The 23,868-nt window shown below is 44.5% G+C and overlaps 1 protein-coding gene across 4 annotated transcripts in view; it reads right to left on the reverse strand.

The window, feature by feature from the left end:
* The window catches only part of LOC122115546 (ATP-dependent RNA helicase DDX3X-like), a 92,703-nt gene that overhangs the window by 16,935 nt on the left and 51,900 nt on the right, over positions 1 to 23,868 (reverse strand). For all 4 annotated transcript variants that reach the window (XM_042689034.1, XM_042689035.1, XM_042689031.1 and 1 more), the window contains 3 exons: positions 4,064 to 4,198; positions 3,498 to 3,657; positions 374 to 434 (listed from right to left, as the gene is read on the reverse strand). In XM_042689034.1, the coding sequence (XP_042544968.1) occupies positions 374 to 434; positions 3,498 to 3,542 (106 nt within the window). In that variant the 5' untranslated portion in view covers positions 3,543 to 3,657; positions 4,064 to 4,198. The remainder of the gene's footprint in view (positions 1 to 373; positions 435 to 3,497; positions 3,658 to 4,063; positions 4,199 to 23,868) is intronic.

Genomic DNA, 23,868 nt, shown 5'->3' on the forward strand with positions numbered 1-23,868 from the left:
AAGCACTGTCCCTCAGCTCTTCAGCTCAAGGCTAGCACTCTACCACTTAAGTAACAGCACCACTTCCAGTTTTCTGGTTTATTGGAGATAAGAATTTCATGGACTTTCCTGCCCGGGCTGGCTTTGAACCATGATCCTCAGCCTCCTGAGTAGCTAGGATTACAGGTGTGAGCCACTGGCACGGGCTTATAATGCCTTCTTTCTTCTGAACTTATATTTTTCAAGAATAGTTTAAATTTAGTTAAATTGTATTGATTAATTTAGTTAACTGTACTGTAACTGCGAATATCCCTACTTTTAAATATTAAGGTTAGTTAAGTCCAATGATTTAAGAAAGAAGCTGATAAATACTATAATTTAAGAAACAACTTACTGCTCACTGAACTCCCTCCTCCATTTTGATTATCAGAAGAGTTCAGGTTTAGATCATCAAACTGGAAAAGATGTTAACAAATTAAAGATTTGAGAAAAAAATATTGAGCAGACAACATCACAAAACACAAACTGAAGCTTTAAATTCTATTTCTGTACCTATGTCTGCTTCCCATAGTAAAAGCCCATAGTAAAAGCTCTTCAATCACTCAAATGGCATTTCAATTTGTCAGTACTTAAAATTTTACCCTTATTAATGCTCTTAATGCCATATTAATGTTATTAGTGGCACTGTCTTTCCTATGGGACAGAACTTAAACCTAAAAACCAAACAACAACAAAAGATCACAGACAAATACTAATGAGGAAGGCTGTAATACTAGCTACTCAGGAGATAGAGATCTCATGATCTCAGTTTGAAGACAGCCCTGAAAGACTCATCTTCAGGCCCACTCAAAAACACCAACCTTGAGTGGAAAAAGCCATAAGAAGTCTATTAGCACAAACAACTACTACTAGATTAGGGCAGTTTGAAGCTTCCGCAATTTCTATAGGACTTACATGTGTTATTTTTTAGATAAATCCCTAAGAGTAAAATAATTTATCACCACTGAGCAGATGGTTCAATATCATGTAGCTTTACATAGTAATGAATTAAAATGTGACCCATTATGCCGGGGGCTGGTGGCTCACGCCTGTAATCCTAGCTACTCAGGAGGCTGAGATCTGATGATAGTGGTTCAAAGCCAGCCCGGGCAGGAGAGACCGTGAGACTCCTATCTGCAATAAACCACCAGAAAACCGGAAGTGGCGCTGTAGCTCAAGTGGTAGAGCGCTCACCTTGAGCTGAAGAGCTGAGGGACAGCGCCCAGGCCCAGAGTTCAAGCCCCATGACCGACCAAAAAAAAAGTGACCCATTGAGGTGTATAAGATGTACTTATGTTTTTATTTTTTTATGCATGAGAGGTTCAGAGTGATATTTGGTCACAAAGCTCCTAACTTACAAAACTGACATTGCCTTTTTACATTTCAATTATTATTTTTGGGGGGGGGGGTCTGGTTGTGGGGCCTGGACGGTGTCCCTCAGCTCTTCAGCTCAAGGCTAGCGCTCTACCACTTGAGCCACAGCACCACTTCCAGCTTTTTTCTTTTTGCTTATGTGGTGCTGAGGAACTGAACCCAGGGCCTCAGGCATGCAAGGCAAACGCTCTACCACTGAGCCACCTTCCCAGCCCCTCACTTATTCTTTTTACAATGAAAACCTGTAGAATAAAGTTTGCTTTCTACTATACTCATATGAAAAAACTTTGAAGCATAAGACAAACTAAATGCCAGTTTTTTTTTTGCCTCCACAAAATGGAACACCAATATTGTCACATATTTGCCAGTTCTTATACCATTAACATGCTTGTAAAAATTTTTACCAATAGCCCTGTAATTCTAGCAATTCAGAATTCTCAAGATTGTGATTAGAAGCCAGCCTCGGCTGGAAAGTCTGTGATACTCTTATCTTAAATAAACTACCCAAAAGAAAACCAGAAGTGGCACTGTGGCTCTAGTGATAGAGAGATGGTCTTGAGCAAAAGAAGCTAAGGGGCGGCACCCAGGCCCTGAATTCAAGGCCTATGCCTTGCAAAACAAAAGAAAAACCAAAAACTAATAAAAAAAAAATAGAACAAACAACAAAAAATTACTTTTTGAACTTTTAATTAATTGTAGTTATCATGAAAATTTTTTTCTTTTTCTGTTGGTCACAGAGGTAGCCTCCTGAGTAGTTAGGATTACAGGTGTGAGCCACAGGCAGTGGGGGCACCATGAGATTATCAGTCTTGTATGATTTCAGTTATGAAGACAGTATCAGATATATAGATTCCCTGGGCTCTAACTTTTACATTTTGTAAGTTCTTAATGTCAGATGAAGTCTGATTAACTGCATAAACATAAACCTGTGGTTTGAGGAAAAATACCCCTAAAGGTCGAATTTTCAAATTCTTCATATAATTTTTAAAAATAATTTTAATTGCTTTCAGGTAGATAAACCAAGAATGAGTCACATTAGAAGCTGATATTCTTGTAATACATACTATATATTATTTATGTCTACCTTCCTCCAAAAAAAAACAACCACTCCAAATTCCCCTAATCAGAGGTTAGCTTCTGCCTTTCAATTATTTCGCTGTTCACAGATTCAATAAAGTGAACAAAATTATGGGCGTCGACTACCAACCTATTTTTGACTATGGCTACCTCTAGGATAAAATATTTAAAGATATACATTATCTTTACAAAATAATGCTTTCGACTGGCCACTTAGGATACTATAACATGTGAGTTCCAAGCATCGCAGGTGACATCCCTCTTCCGGCACAAACTCCATTAGCTACAGAATCTGTAAAGGAAAGCACACCGTATCTTTTCTCTTTCCATGACTTACTATTCCCTTTCCGTTCTTGTGCGTCACAAAACTTTGCGTTCTACAAAAATTGGAAATCTCCTTTTGCTGCTTGCTGCCAACGTGGGACTATGTGAGCTGAATGACTATAAACGATGACAGACTAAACGGTGACAGAGATGTATTCTCCCACGAATCTTGGAGACTCCACGTTGCCAGGCAACTGCACCAGTACTTCAGACATGAGGACCCTCCCCCACCAGCATTTCCCTACTCAATGGGCACGTTTTCATTAAAAAAAAAATCAAGATCCCACGGCCTCCGGCCACCTTTTACAGATCATCCATCCTGGGTCAACGAAAACAAAAGCGTCCAAAAACATCTATCTGGCCTTCGGACAAAATAGTTCCCTCCAGCGGCCTGAACCCCATCATAAACAGCAGTTGCTTGCACGTGTCCATTACCAAATGCTCAAGATTTCATTTTTTAAAAAATCCACCATGTACAAGGCCTAGAGCAGAACTTACAGACCCAGCCTGAACTACTAAACAAATTAGTACCACTGTTTCCGGTCCATTCGTTGACCAAATAACCCAACTACTTAAAACTTAATCCTGTTTTACAGATTCACTCAACAAAGTTAAAATTCCGGAGACTTGAAATCAGGCGGTACTGGCGAGGGAGAAGGGAGTGTCTTCGAAGAGAACCCGATTGCAGGCACATTGCAACTTACTTGCTGGTCCAGCCCAAATGTATTTTCCAACGGCACATGACTCATCCCTGGAGAACCGAGAACTGGGTGGGGGGGAGAGGGGAAAGGGGACAGGGGAAGTGTGGTTCTCCCACTGCAGATATAATGCGTCCAACCGGGCTTCTGAGCAGTAACTGTAGCTCTGAAAAAGTGAACACTTTTAATACATCCGAAGGACAAGTCCGCCGGACATGTCAGTACACAAGCGCACCTCCCTTGGTAAAACGGTTTCCCGTTACTTGCTTACTTAGGTTAGTTTACTCCTAACATCGATCAGCATTTTCTAGCCAGTCAGATCCCAAAAGCTCTCAGAAGCTGTGAGAACTTTACCACCACCTTTACTACCCCCTCCCTCTTCCAACGTCTGGATTCTTCAGAACTAGTGAGAATACGCTGTTTTTCTAGCCTTTCTCCTGTTAGAAGAGACTCAGCTAATCTTTTTCTAGTCTTCCCTACTCCCCACTCTTCTTTACTGTTTCCTTCAGTTTCCTGTTACTTTTCAGACCTGGGAATGTCCGTAAAATTTCTCTATATAACTTAGTCCTCACCTTCCTTTGAAAAGCTTCAGAAAGTTGAAACTACTTGAAAGCTCTGAAATGGAAACGATTTAAGATCAGTTGATCATGAGCTTCAGGCGCTGTGTCCATTTTGCAGAGTGGTCAACGGTGGCTTGAATCCTTTGCCTGGGGAGGTGGAAAAAGAGGAGGTGGGAAAAATTAATGCAGAGCGCAAGATGGTGACTTGCGTCGGGGAAACCCAAGGGGAGTAAGCAGCTACTTCCAAGCTGCCAGATGTGGCCCGGCTTCAGTGGTTAGCCGGGGGTGAGCTAAAATTCTCCAGGCCCTCCGGTTTTCTACCAGTAATACAGGAGCTGTTAGTGGGTGAGAGCTCCACCTCCTATAGTGAGGAAACAATGAAATACTTTATGTTGTCAGTGACGCTGATGATAACGCAATTCTGGGTAATAGCAGGCCCACCCATGTCTTTTAAACTACGTGAAAGGCTTTTTCCCTGAATGGGAAGTGATCTTCCTGTTTCCCCCCCCACCCCCGAAAAGTCCCAGGCCTTTTTTTGTTTTGTTTTGTTTTGTTTTTGGTCGTGGGGCTTGAACTCTGTGCTTGGGTGCTTTGTTCCTCAGCTCTTCAGCTCAAGGTGAGTGCTCTACCGCTTGAGCCACAGCACCACTTCCAGTTTTCTAGTGGTTTATTGGAGATGAGTCTCATGAGGTTTCCTGCCCGGGCTGGCTTTGAACCTCAGATCTTAGCCTCCTGAGTAGCTAGGATTACAGGCGTGCGCCACCAGTGCCCGTTTTTTTGTTTTTTTTTTTTTTTTGGTGGTCTTGGGGCCTGAACTCTCGGCCTCAGGGCTGTCCCTCAGCTCTTCAGTTGAAGGTTAATGGGCTGCAAAGCCACTTCCGGCCTTTTCTGCTTATGTGGTGCTGAGGAATCAAACCTAGGGCATCATATGTACAAGACAAGCATTCTACCACTGAGCCACCTTGCGAGCCCCAGTCCCACCCAGGCTTTTTGTTTTTATAAGATAATTGCTCCTTAGACCATATGCACTTGGGGAGGGTTTTTTTTTTGGTGTGTGTGTGTTTTGGGGCCAGGACTGGGATTTTTTTGCGAGGACTGGGATTTTTTTGCGAGGCCTGGGCACTGTCCTTGAGCTTCTTTCGCTTGAGGCTAGCATCTACCACTTGAGTCACAGCACCCCTTTCTGGCTTTTTTGTTTATGTGGCACTGAGGAACTCAGGACTTCATGTATGCCAGGCAATGAATCTATCACCAAGCCACTTTCCCAGCCTGAGGTGTTTCTTTTGATTGGTCAAGCAGTGGTCACTTACTATGGAAGGTCTTTTTCTCTGGTACAAACCTTCCTGCCCTGGGTGAAAGTGGGAGAGCTTGCCTTCTGCCTTTGTTTCTGGTCTGAGCACTAATGCAGGGACTTAGAACCTACCTGGGCAGGAACAAGAAAGATTAACATTTCTTTGTTTCCCGCTATGTAGACCATTGTCCCAGTTACCTAACTGGCCAAGTATCTGTCCTTCAACCTGGCATTTGATTAAATTTAAAATTCTTTTTGTTATACTTTCCAATTCATTGAATTTTGTTTACATTCAGTTCCTATTAAGCCACATTCTTTTACAGATTGTGAACCTGTTAGCATTATCCCCACCTTTGGTCCTCATCTCCATCCAAACCTGAGCTCTTCCCAGTTTTGGAGTTCCCACCATAAAGCTGCCCACTCCCTCTCTCTGCCAGACCCACCTGCCTCCTAGACCTGCCTGCTACCTGGATAGGACTGATGCCATGTGCTTCCTCTCCTGGAAAATATGGCCCCTCTAATAAACCTTATAATAACCTTGCTCCTGTGCCTGATTGCCTCTAGGTGGTCCCCTGGGCTGGAAGTGAAGGATCATTTAATCAGATGCATGAAACCCGGCATAGATTCCCTGGTGGGTACTGTTAGCAAAATGAGCTCTCTTCCCATAGCTTAGTATACTCCTTCCACTCTCCACAGCTTAGCATGCTCCCTTCCTAGGCAACATGAGGCCCATTTAGCAAAGGCAGTAAATAATTAGTCTCCAACCTTGGAATGGCACTTCTCTGGAGCAGCCACATATAAGGCAACAGGAGTCCCCTAGAGTGATCTTCAGGTTTGGGCAGTTGTAGGACCCTTATCTACTATTTTGGACAGCAGTATAAATTCTACTCCACCATGATGAAGCCCCTGGCCCACATGTCCCCACCAGTATCTCTGCCTCCTATCTAGCCCTTCCTAAACCCCTTAGGTTATATAGGTCACCTCAGATAATAGCCAGTGCTGCTTCTCACTTCTCACTTATGAGAAGGGGGGTCTTATTGGCCCCTTTCTGGGCAATAAACCTTTCTTTGTTCTCTGTACTTGGATATCTGTGTGGTTCTCTGACAAAGTCTAATTTACCCTATCAGGTATGCTCTCCCCTCCACTTTGGAAGGGGTCTGACCAGCTGCCCCAGGACATAGCCTATAGTCCTACACTCCTGACACCAGAGGACCACCAAGGTAATTTTCTCCTAACCAAGCTCTAACTGCTGTCCATCCAACACTGGCTAATTAAGTCCTAATACTAGGTAAGTGACCAGTTGACCAGTTTGAGGTCTGGGTTTTCAATTTCTGTAGTAAAGCCACTTGGTCTTGGTAGGCTGCCAAGCCCCCATCTGAGCAAAGTCTTGACCACTGAGATCTCACTGCCTTGGCCTCCCATTGAAGAGCCAAAGTAACTCCATTTTGAGACTGGCCCCACCATATTGTGCTAGGCTGCCCTCAGAATAACCCCAAGAGAAAGAAAAACAATTATTGGAAAAACCACAGACAGCCATCAACACTGTCTACCCCTAGCAACAGCCAGTCAGGAGAAAGCAGCAGAACAACTGCTAAAAGACCCAGGTGTTCCAGGAACAGAACGGGTTTGCAACCATCAAACTGTCAAACATATATCAATAGTATAATCTCTGTAAAAAATCTACCAATTGTGTTACTGCTTGTGTGGAAATCCCCTAAACTTGTTTGTTCAATACTAAAAAAGTCATGCTGATTTTAGGTTTGGAGCCTCTTAGCATCACCAGTTACCCAGTGCATGGAGGACTAAGCTCTAACTTGCAAATAAATGACTCTTTTGCTGTTTGCATTGGTTGTAGTCTCTGGTGGTCTTTCAGGGTTCCGAGTCCGTGTATTATACGATGAACCAGGGATGTGGGATGCCTCAATCGGCTGTTTTATTCCCTTTTTACAAGCTAAACTGCACTACCTTGGATGCTCAGCAACAAGCTTTTGTTTTGGTTCCAGGCCACTTATGGAAAAACACAACCAAATTCCTCTCTCCTTCACACCCTCCTCTCTCTCTCTCTCTGTCTTCCTGTCCCAGTAAGGGCTAAAATTAGCTTCAGATAATCTCTCCCTTCTTTCAACTAAAGGTACTGCTTGGGATAAATTTAACTCCTGCATTCTTCAACAAGTTGTTTAAATGCCAATATACCTGCCACTAAGTAAGCCCTGGAAAAATATTACCAGAGTAATTTCTTTAAAAGTTGTATTAGTGGGCTGGAAGGTGGCTCAGTGGTAGAGTGCTTGCCTTGCATGCCTGAGGCTCTGGGTTCAATTCCTCAGCACCACATAAGCAAAAAAGAAAAAAGCCGGAAGTGGTGCTGTGGCTCAAGTGGTAGAGCGCTAGCCTTGAGCTGAAGAGCTGAGGGAAAGCGCCCAGGACCAAAAAAAAAAAACACACAAAACAAAAAAAACACACTGAGAGTCTGCAAAGCCATCACTAAGGCAACTAGACCCAGCCAGAGGCAAGCCAGCTCTGCCCTCATTAATAAACAGATGACCAAAAACAAAGCTGTCACCAAAGACAACCCTGGTATTCAGACATAGCCAGAAATGAAGGGCCAGCCTAAAACATATAAAAAGCTAGTGAAGGACTGAGGCATTCCCACCCCCTCCCCCCCCCATATTTACACCAGGCAAAATCCCAGGTATGTGCAAACTTGTTTGAAGTGCAATTCACCTAAACCCAGCTGTAAACAGCCTGCTGTGGGACCAACTGAAAAGCCCCACCTTCTTTGACCTAATGGCTTTTTCATTAACCTCTGCCTCCTTGCTTGGACCTCCCTATAAAAACCTAGCTCCTCTCCCAACTCTTCAGCACAACCTCCAAACCCTTGGGGAGGTCTGTGTCCCTCACTGTTCTTCAATAAACAGTCCTCACCTGTTGATGATCTAGTCAGCCTATTCCTTTCTTGTTTCTCCTCCACTTTCCTAACATTTGGTGCCAACACCTGGGAAAAGTACCAGGGGTACCTGGGTGCCCTCTGCTGCAGGGCCACTCACATCCTCATTGCCTCTCATCAAGCTTTTCTGCTACCTTCCCCCTCCTTTCCAGGCTTTTCTTCACTGGGAGCACAGAGCCCTCCAAGCCTAAACAGTCATCTGAAAGACCTCGTGGCCTTAGCTTACATAAGTGGCAAAACTCATGGATGACCATCCCATGTGGTTTGAGGTATTATTGTCCCCGTTTGTAAGCCCAGAAAAGGCCTTATCTCTCCCTTCTTCTCTCTCCTTCACCCTATCCCTGGACTCTTGAGCTTCAGGCAGGAGGCCATTTGCCACTTGATGGACTCCATCCGCCACCTAAAAGCTGGGTCTATGGCAGAGGTGCCCCCAACACAGACCCTGGAACTCCAGGAGTCCCTCCCTTATTTTCTGTCTGTGGGGGTCGACAGAGACTCCAGGAATCTCACCTGTGCTTGACCCTCTGACACTCCTCTAATTAGAAGATCTAGGGATGCCCTCTCCTAATTATTGGGATCTGTCCATCAGCCTTCCCAAAGCAGGGACAGTGGGACAGGCTCCATAGTCCTACCAAATTTTCCAAATTGTCTCCCAGAGACACACCATTAGCATGCCTTCAGTCTAATCTCAAGACTCTGGGCTGACTGATTTACAGTAAAAAAAAAAAAAAAAAAAAAAAATCCTGACTTGTCTACCAAAATCTGGTCTCACTACCATGGCCACCATTGGCCTAAATTTGGAACCTTTGGTTTTACTCTTAACTAATTTAAACAATTCTCCAATAAAACAGAGAGGAGCCTTTCTCTGACCTCCACTCCAGAGACCCCCTTCTGCTCGTCCTGTTCTTTTCACCAAGTCCTTCTCTGACATTCATGCCAGAGGCCCCCCCCTCTGCTCTCATGCCTTTCTCACCAAACCATTCTCTGCCATGAGCTGCCCAGTCATCTCCTCTGGCAAAGGAACTCTTTATCTTGTAGGAGCTCAATCTGTCTCTTACCCCTTTTTCTTTCTTTTTCCTCATCTCCCCTCCTTTTCTTTGATGACCTTCAACACCAAAGATCCTTTTCTTCTTCCTTGGTCTTCTACACTCTTGCTATTTGCAGTTGGTCCAGATTCTCTAGGCTAAAACTGTCTGCTTCAAACAAACCCTTCTGCTAACCTGTCCCTGTCCCTGAGCCTACCTGCCTGCATGCCTGCCTGTGTAGCCGACACAGATGGGGGTGGGCATAGGCCTGAAAAGGTAAAACAACAAGTTAACAGCCCTGCTTAAACTCCCTCTAAACCAGACGTACACATTTATTTCCCTTCTATGGCTAATACCCATTCTTCCCTTCCAGACCCTAACTAAATGGGTCAATGCTCTGGCTCTTTTGTTAATCTGTCACTGACAGTGGCTGGCTGGCAAACACACTGAAGTCAGCCTCTCTTTCCCAACCAAAAATCCCATAATAAAAACAAACCAGTCCTTTTTCTCTTTGGGACTCAAGACAATAATCCAATCCTTTTCTCTTTCCTGAGTCCACTCCCGTCAAAATCTGGATTTTTAATTTCTCTTCTAGGAGGTTGCAGAAAAGAAATACCTCCCTCTCACCTCTTCCAGTAACTCAATCCAATTACTCAAAACATTCACTTTTTGGTACCTTCATTATGCCACATCCTCCCTTTAAATGCCTTCAGGTTAAAAGTGCTACCTCTCCCCCTTACAAACCTATCCAGGCCCCTCTCCCCCAATTCTCTCTACAAGCCCTAAAAGCTGACACCTAGGAAGAGATAAGGACAACATGATGGGTTTTTCTACAACCTCCACTCTTCCACCAATCTTACTCCTCTTCACTCTTCTAGGTGGTTTTATCATATTGGGGAAAACAATATCACTTTGCCACTGGAATTCTAAAAACACTGCCAATTTTCACTTTTTAAAAAAATCTCAGCGCACCTTAAAACTTTTGTACAAATGTGTGTGAACTATGTTCAACATAATCTCATTGTAATACATAAAAACTCTGTAAAAAGGTATCTTCTATTTCTTGGTACTGTTTGTAAGGTGTATTAAATAGGTAGGTTTCATTAGGTAGTCCATGAAAGGAACATGCGCTATTCAGGCAGGAGAAGTTTATTTACGGAACTGCTGCCACTGTCCAGCCTGGTGGAGAAGCATGGCTGAAAAGGAAAGGGGGGGGGAGGGGTGGACCCACCTTTGGGCCAAGACTTATCTAGGCCAGGGACAGGAAGAGGTGCAGCCAGGTGGGGGAAAGGTGTGGCCACACTGGTCAGGACGTGACCTAAGGGTCTGGTCAGATAGGAGACCTGTAACCAGAGGTGGCCCAGGATGTGACCTAGCAGGAGGGGAAGGTGACTGCTTCTAGGTCTGTCAGTTACCTAGGTAACTGATACAGGGCAGAAACTTAGCCAAGAGGGAGGGAGGGGTCCCGGCTCAGGCCTAACACTGTTATGTCCTAAAATTTACATTCCTTGGCTACAATTGTAAATTCTGTGTTAAAAAAGTTAATTATCAAGCATGCTGTTTGTTAAAAGAAAGCATCTTTATTAATAATGAGACCCAGCTCAGCTCCAAGCCAGCTGAGACTAAGAACCCCAGTAAGAAGATAAAAAATATAAACAAAAACAAAAACAAAAATGTAAACAAAGAAAAATGCTAGTAAAGAAGGCCTTGGAAAGGGGAACTGATGAAATACCTTTGGATATGAAAGTATTTGAAAGTAAGAATTGTCTTAAAAGGTAGAAATTAAGATAAACTCCAGGATGTTCTAGTAGGTGGCAGATGGTATGAGTATGTAGTAAATTATTAGAAGATAAAGCTTACTAAAATTGGTATGTAATTGTTAGCTGTGATTTAAATGCTGATGTAAAACCAGCATGTCATTCTTTATATCTGTAAGGGTCGAGAAGCTCGCCACACATAAGGAAGACTCCAAGAGACGTTCTCTCATGCAAAGAGCAAGGGGATTTATTCACCAAGCATGCATGGGGCTCACTGAACACACAGGAACAGAGAGCCCTGAGCTGAAAGCAGACAGGTTTATAAAGGCAAAAGACTACCAAGTGACAAAAAGATACATTAACCAGGTGTTAACATTCCAGGGTGGTTAGAGTCAGCAGGGGGTTAAGGAACCAAAAGCTACAAAGGGACAGTAACCAGATGTTAACATCCCAGAGCTGTTAGCATCAGCAGGGGGTTATAGAACCGGATGGGTCATCTGGGGGGGGGGGGGGGGGGTAGTGAGGGTCTGATGATTTCAGTATCATAAAACATCGCCTGGTGTCCCCTGAGTGAGATGAAGTTGTTTTTGCTAGAGTTATTTTTGCTCTTTTACTTTCTCAATATCCATCCAAAGTCAAGTGTCTTTTAACTAGTCTGTGTATAAATTTGAAAGCAACTAACTCTGACAATGCATCTGAGGGACGCAGTCTAGCACTGATCCTGCCTGGACCATCCTAGGTTCACCATGGTAGACTGGACTCCTGCCTGTCTTCATCACATGCAGCTGATTCTTGGTGTAAGACTGCTTTAGATTTATAGAAACTAAGACTCTTGTGGGACAATTCTCTGCAAACCTTACCCAGACTGACCTGAAAAAGCTGGCCATGTTATTATGCTATTGAAACGTGTAGGCCAGGGGAACCTCTTGTGAACTTTGGTTATCAGGTTTTCCAGGCAGCCAAGCAATACTGTATCTATGCTAAAATTCTCATCTATTGCAGAGTCATTGCAGAGTTCTGGCAAGTATTTGTTGATCCATTCTTGATAGGATACAAGTAAGCTTTACTTGTAACCATTGATCTCCTTGTTGCTTTAATTGGAAATAAAAAAGGTGTTTTGTGGCAAAGATTGCCATTCAAAGCTAGCCTGGGCAGAAAAATACCTCTGAGACTCTATCTCCCAACTAACCAGCAAAGAGCCAGGCTGGAAGCATGGCTCGCTCAAAATTTAACCAGCCAAATAAAAGTGGCCCTGTGACTCAAAGTGGTAGGGCACTAGCCTCCAGCAGAAGTGCTCAGGTTAAATGCCCAGGCCTTGAGTTCAAAGCTTGGACAAGTTATCTGAGCAACAAGCACCTAGAGCCCCAGGATGAGGTAGAGAAGAGTAAGAGGAGATGATGTCACATAAGCTACTTTGTACCTGCCCTTTCAAAATTAACCAGAGCAGGGAGGTCAATAGAAATTGTAAGCATCATGCCCACCTTTGGTCCTCAGCTCCACCCAGACCTGAGCTTCTCCCTGCCCTGGAGTTCCTTCCATATATTTGGCCCCTCCCTCTCTCTGACCCACCAGAACTCCCAACTACCTCACTTCCTAACCCCCAGACCCTGCTGCTACTTATAGTGGAGGCTGCTCTGTGCTCTTTTTCGGGAGGAAATATGGCTCCTTTAATAAACCTTGTAATAATCTTTCTCTTGTGCCTGCTGGCATGGAGGTGGTGAATTCTTTCATTGATCCTTTCATTGGTGGTCCTACAGGGCTAGATTTCCTGGTGGATTTATAATGCCCAGAGACTTGGAGTGTCCAAGACCACCAGGGACCAAAGATCAATGCAAGCGGCAATAAGTCGTTTATTGACGAGCTCGAGCATGGACCCCTCTGTGCACTGATGTCCTACTGCAGACAGAGGCCCCCAGCACAGGGTTACAGCACTTTTTATATGTTCTTTGGAAGGGGTAAGGCCTCAGTATGTATTGGCAACAAATCAGTACACCACGCGGGAAATTTAAGTCATAATTCTAGCGGATGATTGGCGCAATACAAAGCAGGGAAAAGGGCTGGGTAATAATTGGTCAGGCTAGCCAGCTATTGTGCTCTAAACTAATTAGACAGTACTTCTAGGGTAACTTAGGAGAAGTGGTTGCCAGATGGCCACTATCTCTGACCCCAACCCGGGGGAAAGTGGTTGCCAGACAGCCACTATCTCCGATCCTAGGCTGGGGGGAGGGGGGGAGTAGTCTGGAATGTGTACTTTGTCAGGTACTCCCAGCTGGAGGATCGTTAATTTCACCTCCAGATCCGGGAGTGTCTGGGGCTCAAGGGCATGTAGAATAGCAGCTGCATTCTTCAAGCAGATCTTATACAAAATGGCAAATACAGGTCTATCTGGTTATATATGTCATACTTCTCAGATTTGCTCCCCCTCTCCACTTTGGATGGGGGTCCGACCAGCTTCCCTGAGACCTAGCCTGAGATCCTACACATCGATCATCAGAGGACCAACAAGGTAACTTTCTCCTGACTGAGGCTCTAATTGCTGCCCAACACTGGCTAATTAAGTCCTATCCTAGGTCAGTAACCAGTTCACTGTAGTTCTAGGTTTCCAATTTCTGTACCCCTGCCTTCTGACCAAAATTTTGGCCAAGTGCCAGGATCTCACCAGGCCTTCTGTGGCTGGGGACCACTGTGGAGAGGGGTGAGTATCCTTCCCACAGGTTGGAGCTACACGGCACTGCCAAGGATGCCCTGCAGCTAGCTTTTGGGTCACTTATGGAAAAAGAGAACTAAATTTTCTTACAATCAAATTTGGCCCCAAATTTAAAACTCCACTTATTTGAGTGCTTAGGCAGTAGATCTCTCTCTCTTCCTCCCTCCCCATCCTACTGCAGGTAAGAGTACAGATGAGTTTAAGTTTAAACTCCTCCTCTGTGTACATCCTTTGCAGCTTCCCCTCCTCTGCAGCCCCCCCCCAAGAGGTAATCCCTTTTGTGGCCTCCCCCACCAGGCACCCTCTTTTGCAGCCTCCCCTGCAAGGTGCCCCCACTTGTGTGGCCTCCCCAGCAAAGTACATCCCCCTTTTGTAGCCTCCCCTGCAAGGCTCACCCCTCTTCTGTGGCCTCCCTTGTAAGGTACCCCCTCTTCTGTGGCCTTCCCGGTAAGGTACCCCCTCTTGCAGCCTCCTCGGTGAGGCACCCACTCCCCTGTGGGACCCCTTCTCTGCCTTTGTAGTGGGAGTGGAACCTGAAGCTGCAGTTGTGCCAGAAGCAATGCACCCTTACTGTCAAAATCTTAAGCTCTCTCTAGCATTGACCATGTGGTAGGTGGGCCATCTTGGCATCTAGGAGCTCAGCTTTGATCTCACACTGACCTCAACTTGATTGTGACACTATTCCCCCAACTGACCAGCAGTGCCACGTGTCTGTTGGTGTCTTGTCTCCTGTTTAAAAGTTTCTTCTTGTTGGCAGTTTGTTTTAAACTGACCACATGGTCCCAACATAATTAGGCAAAGCAATTCCAAAAAAGCCTCAAACAGCCGATTTTAAAATCTAAGGGTGTTTTATAATTTGTGCACAAACATGTCTGTCAGTCTGTCTATATGTAAATGATTATGGTTTCAAGGTTACTAAGTACTCTGCTTACTAAAAATCTTTGTCAATGGAAGTTGTGATTTAATCTAAATTTTAAAATTGCTTTGACCTATAAGCCAAAGAAATTAAGGCTAAGGTTTTAATTCTCTGTTTTCTCCCCTGTGCACTGATCAATTCCCTTTAAGATCAAGAGACCAGAGTGAAACCAGTGGCACCAGCCTGCAAAAGCCAGTGCAAACCAGGTCTGACAAGCCACCTCAGATATTTGTTTAACCAGTTTATGTAGAAACTTTGCAGGTAACCAATGGCAAATGCCACTGACTTGCTCAGACTCTGGCCTTGCTCCATCACACATGACCAAAAGCCTGCTAATTTGGGGTAAGACATATAAGTTGACTTATATGCTATTTTACAATTGGATGTACATTAAGAAAAGCCTGCTAATTCCTAAATGTCAGACTACTGGAAAATCTTTGGCCTAGAGGTAAAGGGTGTAGCCCAGTGCTACAATGAAGGATTTAAATGCAGAGTAAAGTAACTTTAGAAAAAGGGACTAAAAATGGCGCTCCCTTTGTGAAAATATGGGAAGTTGTGGGAGTGGCTGTCTCCCTCGCCCCCCAGGAGAAGTTTAAAATTAAAATTGTCCTAAAGTTCATTTGAAGGTAAAAAAGATAAATCAGGATTACCAGAGACCAGAGATTTTGTCCCTACTAAGATGGTTCCTCAGCCAACCAGAAAAATGCTTTTCAAAACAAGTGCTAAACAGGTTACAGTGCACATCAGAGTGTCAATCAGTCTCTACTGGGTTTTATTTTAAAAACTGGCAAATAAAAGAAATGCAAATCAAAACAACATTGAGATATCACCTCACCCCAGTTAGAATGGCTAGAGTCAAGAACTCTAATGGAAAGACCCCAGACTCCTGGGATACTTTTGTCAACGGGAGGACGCCCCAGAAACTCAGACTCCAGGCCGGGAGATGCAATAAGCAAGATGAGTTTATTCAGTGTTTGCCCAAACGGTCTCTCTGCCCCGGCAAGGGAGAGAGCCCTGAGCAGCGGTTACAGGCATTTTTAAAGGCAGAAACCCCAAGACTGACACATAACACAAGGCGTCTGGGGATTGGCCCGTTTAGAGGTCACTATACACTCCAGCAATCATTTTTTACTACACGGAGAAGTTTATAACACTCTTTGTAATAGAACGATTGGTGCAGGTGATTTAAAGGAGGTAATCACTCTGGAATGTAAGGGTTAGGGGAGTTTACATAGTTACAGGCTTGTGATTAACATTTGGCCTAGTTGGCTGGACTTGCCAGGTGGTCCTTATCTTGGTTCCTTATCTTGGGTCCCATTTAGCCACTTACGGAATTTTCAAACAGGAACTAGAAAACACAAATACCTGTTTGTTCTTTATCTATGACCACAGACCTTGTCCCAGGCCGCATCAGGGCTCGGGGAGACTTTTTACTCAATTCCTTATTTCCAGAAGGGAGGGGAGTTAGTGCTAGGGCGAGCAAGTTTACAAAAGCAAAATCAGCAGTTAGCAATTGTAAAATGTAATTCTAATTTTTAATCTTTCATAATAACAACAGACGCTGGAGGGGATGTGGACAGAAGGGAACCTTACTGCATTGTTGTAAGTGTAAACTTGTTCAACCATTTTGGAAAGACTCTACATAGAGCTCCCCTATGACCCCGCAATCCCACTTTTGGGTATTTACCCAAATGATCAAACAAAGCCACACTAAAGCTACCAGCACAACTATGTTTATTGCAGCATTATTTACCATAGCTAAGATATGGAACCAACCCAGATGCCCCTCAGTAGATGAATGGATCAAGAAAATGTGGTATATATACACAATGGAATTCTAAGCCTCCATCAGAGAGAATGACATTAACCCATTTGTTAGGAAATGGAAAGACTTAAGTGAAGTAAGCCAGGCCCAAAGAAACATAGGTCCCTTGGTTTCCCTTATTTGCAATAACAAATATATGTCTGAGTCAAGCAGAAAAGGTCAGATAAGTTGATGTGAGGGAAATGAACCCTAAGATATGTATTCCAATGTTTTTTTTTCTTCTTTCAGGTGATAATACACTTATAAGATTATTTCTTTGTTGCTTTGTATGTCCCTCCCCCATGGTATAACCCCTGCTTTCACTGTATTTGAGGTTGGTATAATTTGTGGAGGGGAAGGGAAAAAACAAATCACTTAAACAGGGATAGAGGTGGATCCGTTGCAACAATGATATGTACAAGTCATTATGTTGAAAAACGAACTTTACAATTGGTGGGGGGGGCAGGATTGGGTAGGGGGGCAGAGGGAGGATGGGAAGGGAAGGGGAAACAAAGGAGGAGGCTGCAATGCTTGATAAGAAATATACTCATTATCTTGCCCATGTAATTGTAACCCCTCTGTACAGTATTTTCACAATAAGTTAAAAAAAAAACTGCTGGCAAGTAATTGTTAGTCAACTGCTAACATTATAGGTAACCTCTATCTCCTTGATCTCTGTTAGGTTTTTTAAAAAGAGGTAGTGGAGTAAGAACAGCACCACACACGTGGTATTCAGATAAGGGGTAGGTTTATTCATCGTTCTGATTGTCACCAGGCCTTCTGGCTGGAACCAGGCCATGTTGGCCCTCCACTTGGCTGGGAAAGAGAGAGAGAAGAGCTAGAAAAGAGAGCTATAAAAGAGCTAGAAAAGAGATCGTCTCAGAAAGATGGGAAAGAGATAGCTAGGAAAGAGAAGAGAGCAGGGAAAGGGAAGAGAAGAGCTGAGAAAGAGCTAGAAAAGAGCAGAGAGAGGTGTCTGGGCCTGGCCTAGGCCCTATCTAGGGTATGGGCAGAGAAAGGTGTGGCCACATCAAATTCAGATGTGACCTCAGGGGATGCAGATGTGGCCTCTTCCTGGTGTCCCAGTTGCCTAGGTAATGCAGGTACTGGGTGGAGACTTTGCTGCAAGGAGGGTGAAATCTGCTAGCCATCCAGGAGCGGACCTTACAATCTCCTTTTTGCTTTAATTGGAAATAAATGGTTTTTGTAACACAGACTCCTTTTGCCACAGTTCAAAGCCATCCCAGGCACAAAAGAATCACTCTAAAAATCCATCTCCCAGCTAATTACAGAGCCAGGCTAGAGGCATGGCTCAAGACTCACCTCTAAGTATCTAGCAGAAGGATGAAACTGGCATTGTGACTCTTAAGTGATATAGAGCACTAGCCTCAAGCAGTAGTATTCAGGGACAGTGTCCAGGTCTTGAGGCCAAACCTGGTAAATGTCAACTGTGACTAGCTATCCCAGCAAGGGATGCTGATATCCCACCAGAACAAAGCCAGTCTTGACCATGGAAAACCATGGAGAGGAGTAAGAGGAAATGATATCCTAAACAGAGTTACCTTAAACTCTTTCAAAATTTTGAGCTGGGAGATCAAGAGAAATAATAGCTTCTTGCCCACCTAATGTCCATGCTTGTCTACCTTCTAAATGGACAGAAAATTAACAGTCTTGTTTTTGTTACCTGCTAGTTGTATCTATATTAGCCTCTGATTGGTACTCCCAACCAGTCAATTATGCTCTCCCCTACTCAGTTCCCCTAGACACCCTTTCCTGCCTTCCTTGCAGGAGTCCAGCTATTCCTCCTTCCCTGTAAAGGGCTGTAATTGGGCTTTATACTCCAAATGCAACTTTTCTGGCCCATGGCCAATGTGTGTTCTCCTGTGTCATTCATGTTAACTGACCTTGTCATCTTGTCAGCTTTTTGCTTGATCTTTCCAAAAGTCTCTTTCCACATGATAACATCCCCTGCCCAGGATTCCACTTGGGAACAAGTCAAAGCCATCCTGTTTCTTCAGGCAACCAGAGACATCACTTGCCTTGCCAAGCACAGACAGACCTAATGACCCAAGCTCAAGGGATTCCTTGATGCTCCCAGGCCAACAGGAAGTAGCCAAAAGAGCCTATGACACCCATTGGCTCTGGTACACTTAAATATTTCTGCTCCCCCCTCCTAAGGTTACTGTGATCAGAAAGCAGGAAGTCTTACTCCCCTCCTCCAGGATGCTGGAGTCAGGTACCATGCTAAGTCAATTCCATATCTTTGATAGCCCCTTCTGGGAATCAATCCCTCCATGGTATATTCTTCTCTTGGGGTACTAACATTTTTTTTTGCCTTTTATTGTCTTGCATTTTAGGTAACTATAGCCATGGAAAAAGGAGGACCTTTACCAACCACTGTCAAGCAGATGCTTCTTGGACGGTACCCAGCCAAGCAAAGAAATAGGGACCCCTGACTACTTCACCTCTTTACAGCAGGAAGGAAGTATCTCCAGAAGAAATGACCTCTGCCCATACCCCCCCTCCCCAGCCGGGTACCCCCTATTTTTATTAACAGAGCAGGGAATGTAAGCATTTTGCCCACCTTTGGTCCTCAGCTCCACCCAGACCTGAGCTCCTTCCTGCCCTAGAGTTCCTTCCATATAGTTGGCCCCTCCTCTCTCTGCCAGACCCACCTGAACTCCCATCTACCTCACTTGTTAACTCCCAGACCCTGCTGCTACCTATAGTGAAGGCTGCCATATGCTCTCTGGGGGAAATATGGCTCCTCTAATAAACCTTGTAATAATCTTTCTCCTGTGCCTGCCTGCCTCTGTGTGTCCTCTGGCAAGGAGGTGGTGGATCCTTTCAGAAATAAATGGAGAAGTTTGTCCATCTAATGCCCATATCTGTCTAACTTCTAACTGGATAGAATTTTACATCCTTGCCTTGTTACCTGCTATTTATGAGAAATGATCAAGGTTTCTCACCAGGCCCTTAACCACTCCAATCCAGCCCTACCTTCTAACTGGTTATGGGCTCATGCTCCAAATGGAACTTTTCTGGCTTATGCCCAGGGTGTGTTTTCCTGTGTCATTCTTATCAACCAGTCCTGCTATCTTGTCAGCCTTTTGCTTGATCTCAGCTTTTTCAAGTTTTTCTCTAACAGGATAATAACCCTCACTCAGGACCTGGGAGCAAGTCAAGGCTATTCTATTATTGCAGGCAACCAGAGGCCTCACTTACACTGCCCTCCCCAGAACAGACCTGGACATTGAAGACCCCAGCACCAGTGACTTATCAACAAGCCAGCAGGAAGTTGCCAGAAAAGATTACAATGTCTCTACACCTTTTATATTCCTTCAAGGTTCCAAATTATTGGAATCTGCTTTGTTCTCATAACTCGATATTATTCCCATCTCAGCCTAATTCTTTTTTTTTTTTTTTTTTTTGGGGGGGGGGGGGGTCCGGTCATGGGGCCTGAACTCTGGGCCTGGGCACTGTCCCTCAGCTCTTCAGCTCAAGGCTAGTGCTCTACTGCTTGAGCCACAGCGCCACTTCCGGCTTTTTTCTTTTTACTTATGTGGTGCTGAGGAATCGAACCCAGGGTCTCGAGCATGCAAGGCAAATGCTCTACCACTGAGCCACCTTCCCAGCCCCTCAGCCTAATTCTTTTTATGTATCCAAAGATCCTCTATGAAGAACCTGCACTTCCCTCCTGGCCTGATCATTTTATGTATCTAAAGATGGGATATGAAAGATTGACCCCTCCTCCCATAAAGATGTCAGGCAAAATCCCAGGTATGTGTGAACTTGTTTGAAATACAGGCAGGGCAATCCACCTGTTTTCAACCCTGTTTACAGCAGGGTTGCTGTAAACATACCATTTGGGGCCCAACTGAGAGGCCCCCACCTTCTTTGACCTCCTTGATTAGACTTTGGATAAAAACCCAGCTTTTGTCCCAACTCTTCAGCCCAACCTCCAAACCCTTGGGAAGGTCTGTGTCCCTAGCTGTTCCTCAATAAACAGTCCTAACCTGTAGATGATCAAACTCGATCTATTCTTTTTCCATTCTCCTCCATTTTCCTAACACCCAGGACAGCAGAGACCCAGTTAGAAGATCTCCCTGAGCAAGGTTCTGTCCAACCACTGGAGGCTGCCCCAGCAAGGTAGCTGCTTTTCCCTTCAGGGACTTGGAGCAGCCCAGAGGACACACTAAACAAACTCCTCTTAACCTCCTTTACACATGAACTTCCCAGGGTGTGGGCCACACTTATTAGGATTAGGCCTCCGAATTAGTTATTGGTATGCATGGTATTAAAAATGGTTAAATAAACTAAGTAAACTATAAAGTCTAAGCTTTTTGCTATTGATATGCAAAATCATCACCCCCCCAACTTCTCCCTCTCCTTCAAGCTGTAAAGTTTGTTATAGAGTCTTGTACATGAGCATTTTGTTATTACCCAGCTCCCCAAATTAGATGTATATGCAGGGCACCAGAATCAAATACATTGAAAACGGGGTATACCATAGAGGAAGAACATACAAAAGAAACAAAACAACAAAAAAACCCACAGCACATTGTAAATACACTAGAACAAACAGCAACAAAGATAAAACCTCGTGTGTCCCTATCTTGGGGTTGATTTCACTTTGAATCATCTTGTATGGTAATATTGAGCTTTGCTGCTGGTCCTAGATGTTAGTGAAATGAGCTCCCTCCCCATAGCTTACTTAGTCCACTCCTTCCTTTCTCCACAGCTTAGCATGCTCCCTCCCTAGGCAACACTAGGCCCATGTACTAAAGGCAGTAAATAACTTACAACCCCCTTTACCTTGGGATGACACTTCTCTGGGGCAGCTACCACCATATAAGGTAATGAGAGCCCCTTAGATGAACTTAAGGTCTGGGCAGTTGAAGGACTCTTATCTACTGTTTGGTTATCAGCCATGAATTGTAGTCCACCATGATTCATCATGGCTTCAGCCCCTGGCGTACATGTCTACACCAGGGTCTCTGCCTCCTAGCTCCCTTTGCCCCTCCTAGGTTAAATAGGTCACCCCAGACAATAGCCAGTGCTTCTTCCAAGTGTTTTCATTTCCTAACAAAAGGAGAGGTGTCACTCTTTCTAATGGAGGCATAGAATTCCATGGTGTGTGTGTATGTATATACATACATACATACTTGATTTATTCATATACTGAGGGGCATCTGAGTTGGTGCCATATCTTAGGTATGGTGAATAATGCTGATGAACATAGTTGTAGTGATAGCTTTAGTATGGCCTTTTCTTTGTAATCATTTGGGTAAATGTCCAAAAATGGGATTGCTGGGTCATAGGGGAGTATAGAGGGGATAAGTCTCCTAGTGTTAAGGGGACCCAAAACTAACTCCATTTTTAATATACCAGGAGTTCCCCCCTCACCCTTGAGAATCAAAATACTGTTTTTTCACAAGCCCCCAGGGTCAGGAAATATGTTTTTGAGACCCCAGGAAATGTGAAAGCCCTGCTGATTGTTGTGATAAGGTTATGGGATTTGTAGTCCTGTTTGGTTATCAATAACTCAGACAGGATCTGCAGCCCAGTTTGGTTATCAATAGCCCAGATATGATCTGAGCTGTGTTTGGTTATCAATAGTAAAACAGCCCAGCCACCTTTCCAGGAAGGAGCAGCCTTATCCCTGCCCTCAGCAGTGAGAATATCCCCCTGCTTTGTGTGGGGACCCCCAAATTTGTGCACCAATTCAAACCAGGATGGGTTAGTTCAAACAGATACTATGAGATGGACTGTAACCCCACTGACCACTGACATAAATATCAATATTTATGTGTGTGTTACAATCCCATTGGTCACCTGGGGTGGCCAGGCTTGACCACATGAATTTTGCCTTTAAAAACCCTAACTTGTGGGCTCTTTGGGGGTCACAGTTTCAGCTCCCCAGTCTGTGCTTTGTCCCTGGCTGGTCAGCTATCCACTTCCCCAGTAAAGTCATCTTATTACATGACTATGTTGAGTCTTTTCAGCAACCTCCATACTGCTTTCCAAAGTGGTTGTTTACATTCCCACCAACAATGCAGTAGGGTTCCCTCCTTAATGGTTTTTTAAGTTTCCAGTAGGCCCACAGCAAAGGACAGAGAATTGTTATACATTTGTCAGATGTAATGTTGGCCCTTAAGAAGTTTCAGGTAAGACCATGCTATAAAACTACTTCCAATGACCATCATTTTTGTTTTTGTTTTTGTTTTTTTGGTCAGTCTTTTTTTTGGTCAGGCTTGCACTCTGGGCTTGGGTGCTGTCCCTGAGCTCTTGAGCTCAAGGCAAGCACTTTACCACTTGAGCCACAGCACCGCTTCTGGTTTTCTAGTGTTTTATTGGAGATAAGAGTCTCATGGACTTTCCTGCCTGGGATGACTTTTTTTTTTTTGGTCCAGTTGTGAGGCCTGAACTCTGAGCCTGGGCGCTGTCCCTCAGCTCTTCAGCTCAAGGCTAGCACTCTACCACTTGAGCCACAGCACCACTTCCGGCTTTTTTGTTTTTGCTTATGTGGTGCTGAGGAATCAAACCCAGGGCCTCAGGCATTGCAAGGCAAGCGCTCTGCTGCTGAGCCACCTTCCCAGACCCCTGGGATGACTTTGAACCACGATCCTCAGATATCAGCCTCCTGAGTAACCAGGATTACAGGCATGAGCCACCAGTGCCCAGATTCTTTTTTGCTTTTAATTGGAGTAAAGTGGCCATTTGTAAAGACTCCGTCTGAGAACTGCAGTTTGAAGCCAGTCGGGGGCAGAGAAAGGTCTTGTGAGATTTTCATTTCTAATCTGCCAACAGAGTGCTGAAAAGCAGAGTTACTTTGGAGCTCAAAGTGGCAGAGTGCTAGCTTTGAGCTGTTGAGCTCAAACCCTGAGTTCAAGTCCAGCAACTGAACAAGCAAAATGCCAAAGATACATTTATCCAGCATGGAGAAAGACACTCCAGAGACCTGGCAATGTTGGAACATCCAGGGGCAATTACAACTTTTTGTCAAGTAAGGTGGCTGAATGTAAATAATTTACTGTAGCCACACTGGTGCTTAGGCAGGAGATGGGGTGGGGGTGGGGGGTAGAGGGGGTTCCTAAACCCAGTTTCAAGGTGACACAAGCCATCCTTTGAAATACAGATACCTACCAGCCATTCTGGTGGCTAGGCAGGGGTTGAGTGCTGTCTACCTAGCCTCAAGACCTGGAGGTGAGGCAAGCCATCCTTTGGAGTGGAGATGCTAGGCTTAATGGGGTGAGCTGTGAGGGCTCTGTTTTAGAGAAATGCAGATGTCAAAGCCATAGGAAAGCTTTACAGATAGATAATGCTCTGATTCTGCATTGACTAGCTCCCTAAATGGATTGAATCACCGGCCT

Source organism: Dipodomys spectabilis, unplaced genomic scaffold (assembly GCF_019054845.1).
Source record: "Dipodomys spectabilis isolate Male_0828 unplaced genomic scaffold, ASM1905484v1 ptg000120l, whole genome shotgun sequence".
In the NCBI taxonomy this organism is placed as follows: Eukaryota; Metazoa; Chordata; class Mammalia; order Rodentia; family Heteromyidae; genus Dipodomys; species Dipodomys spectabilis.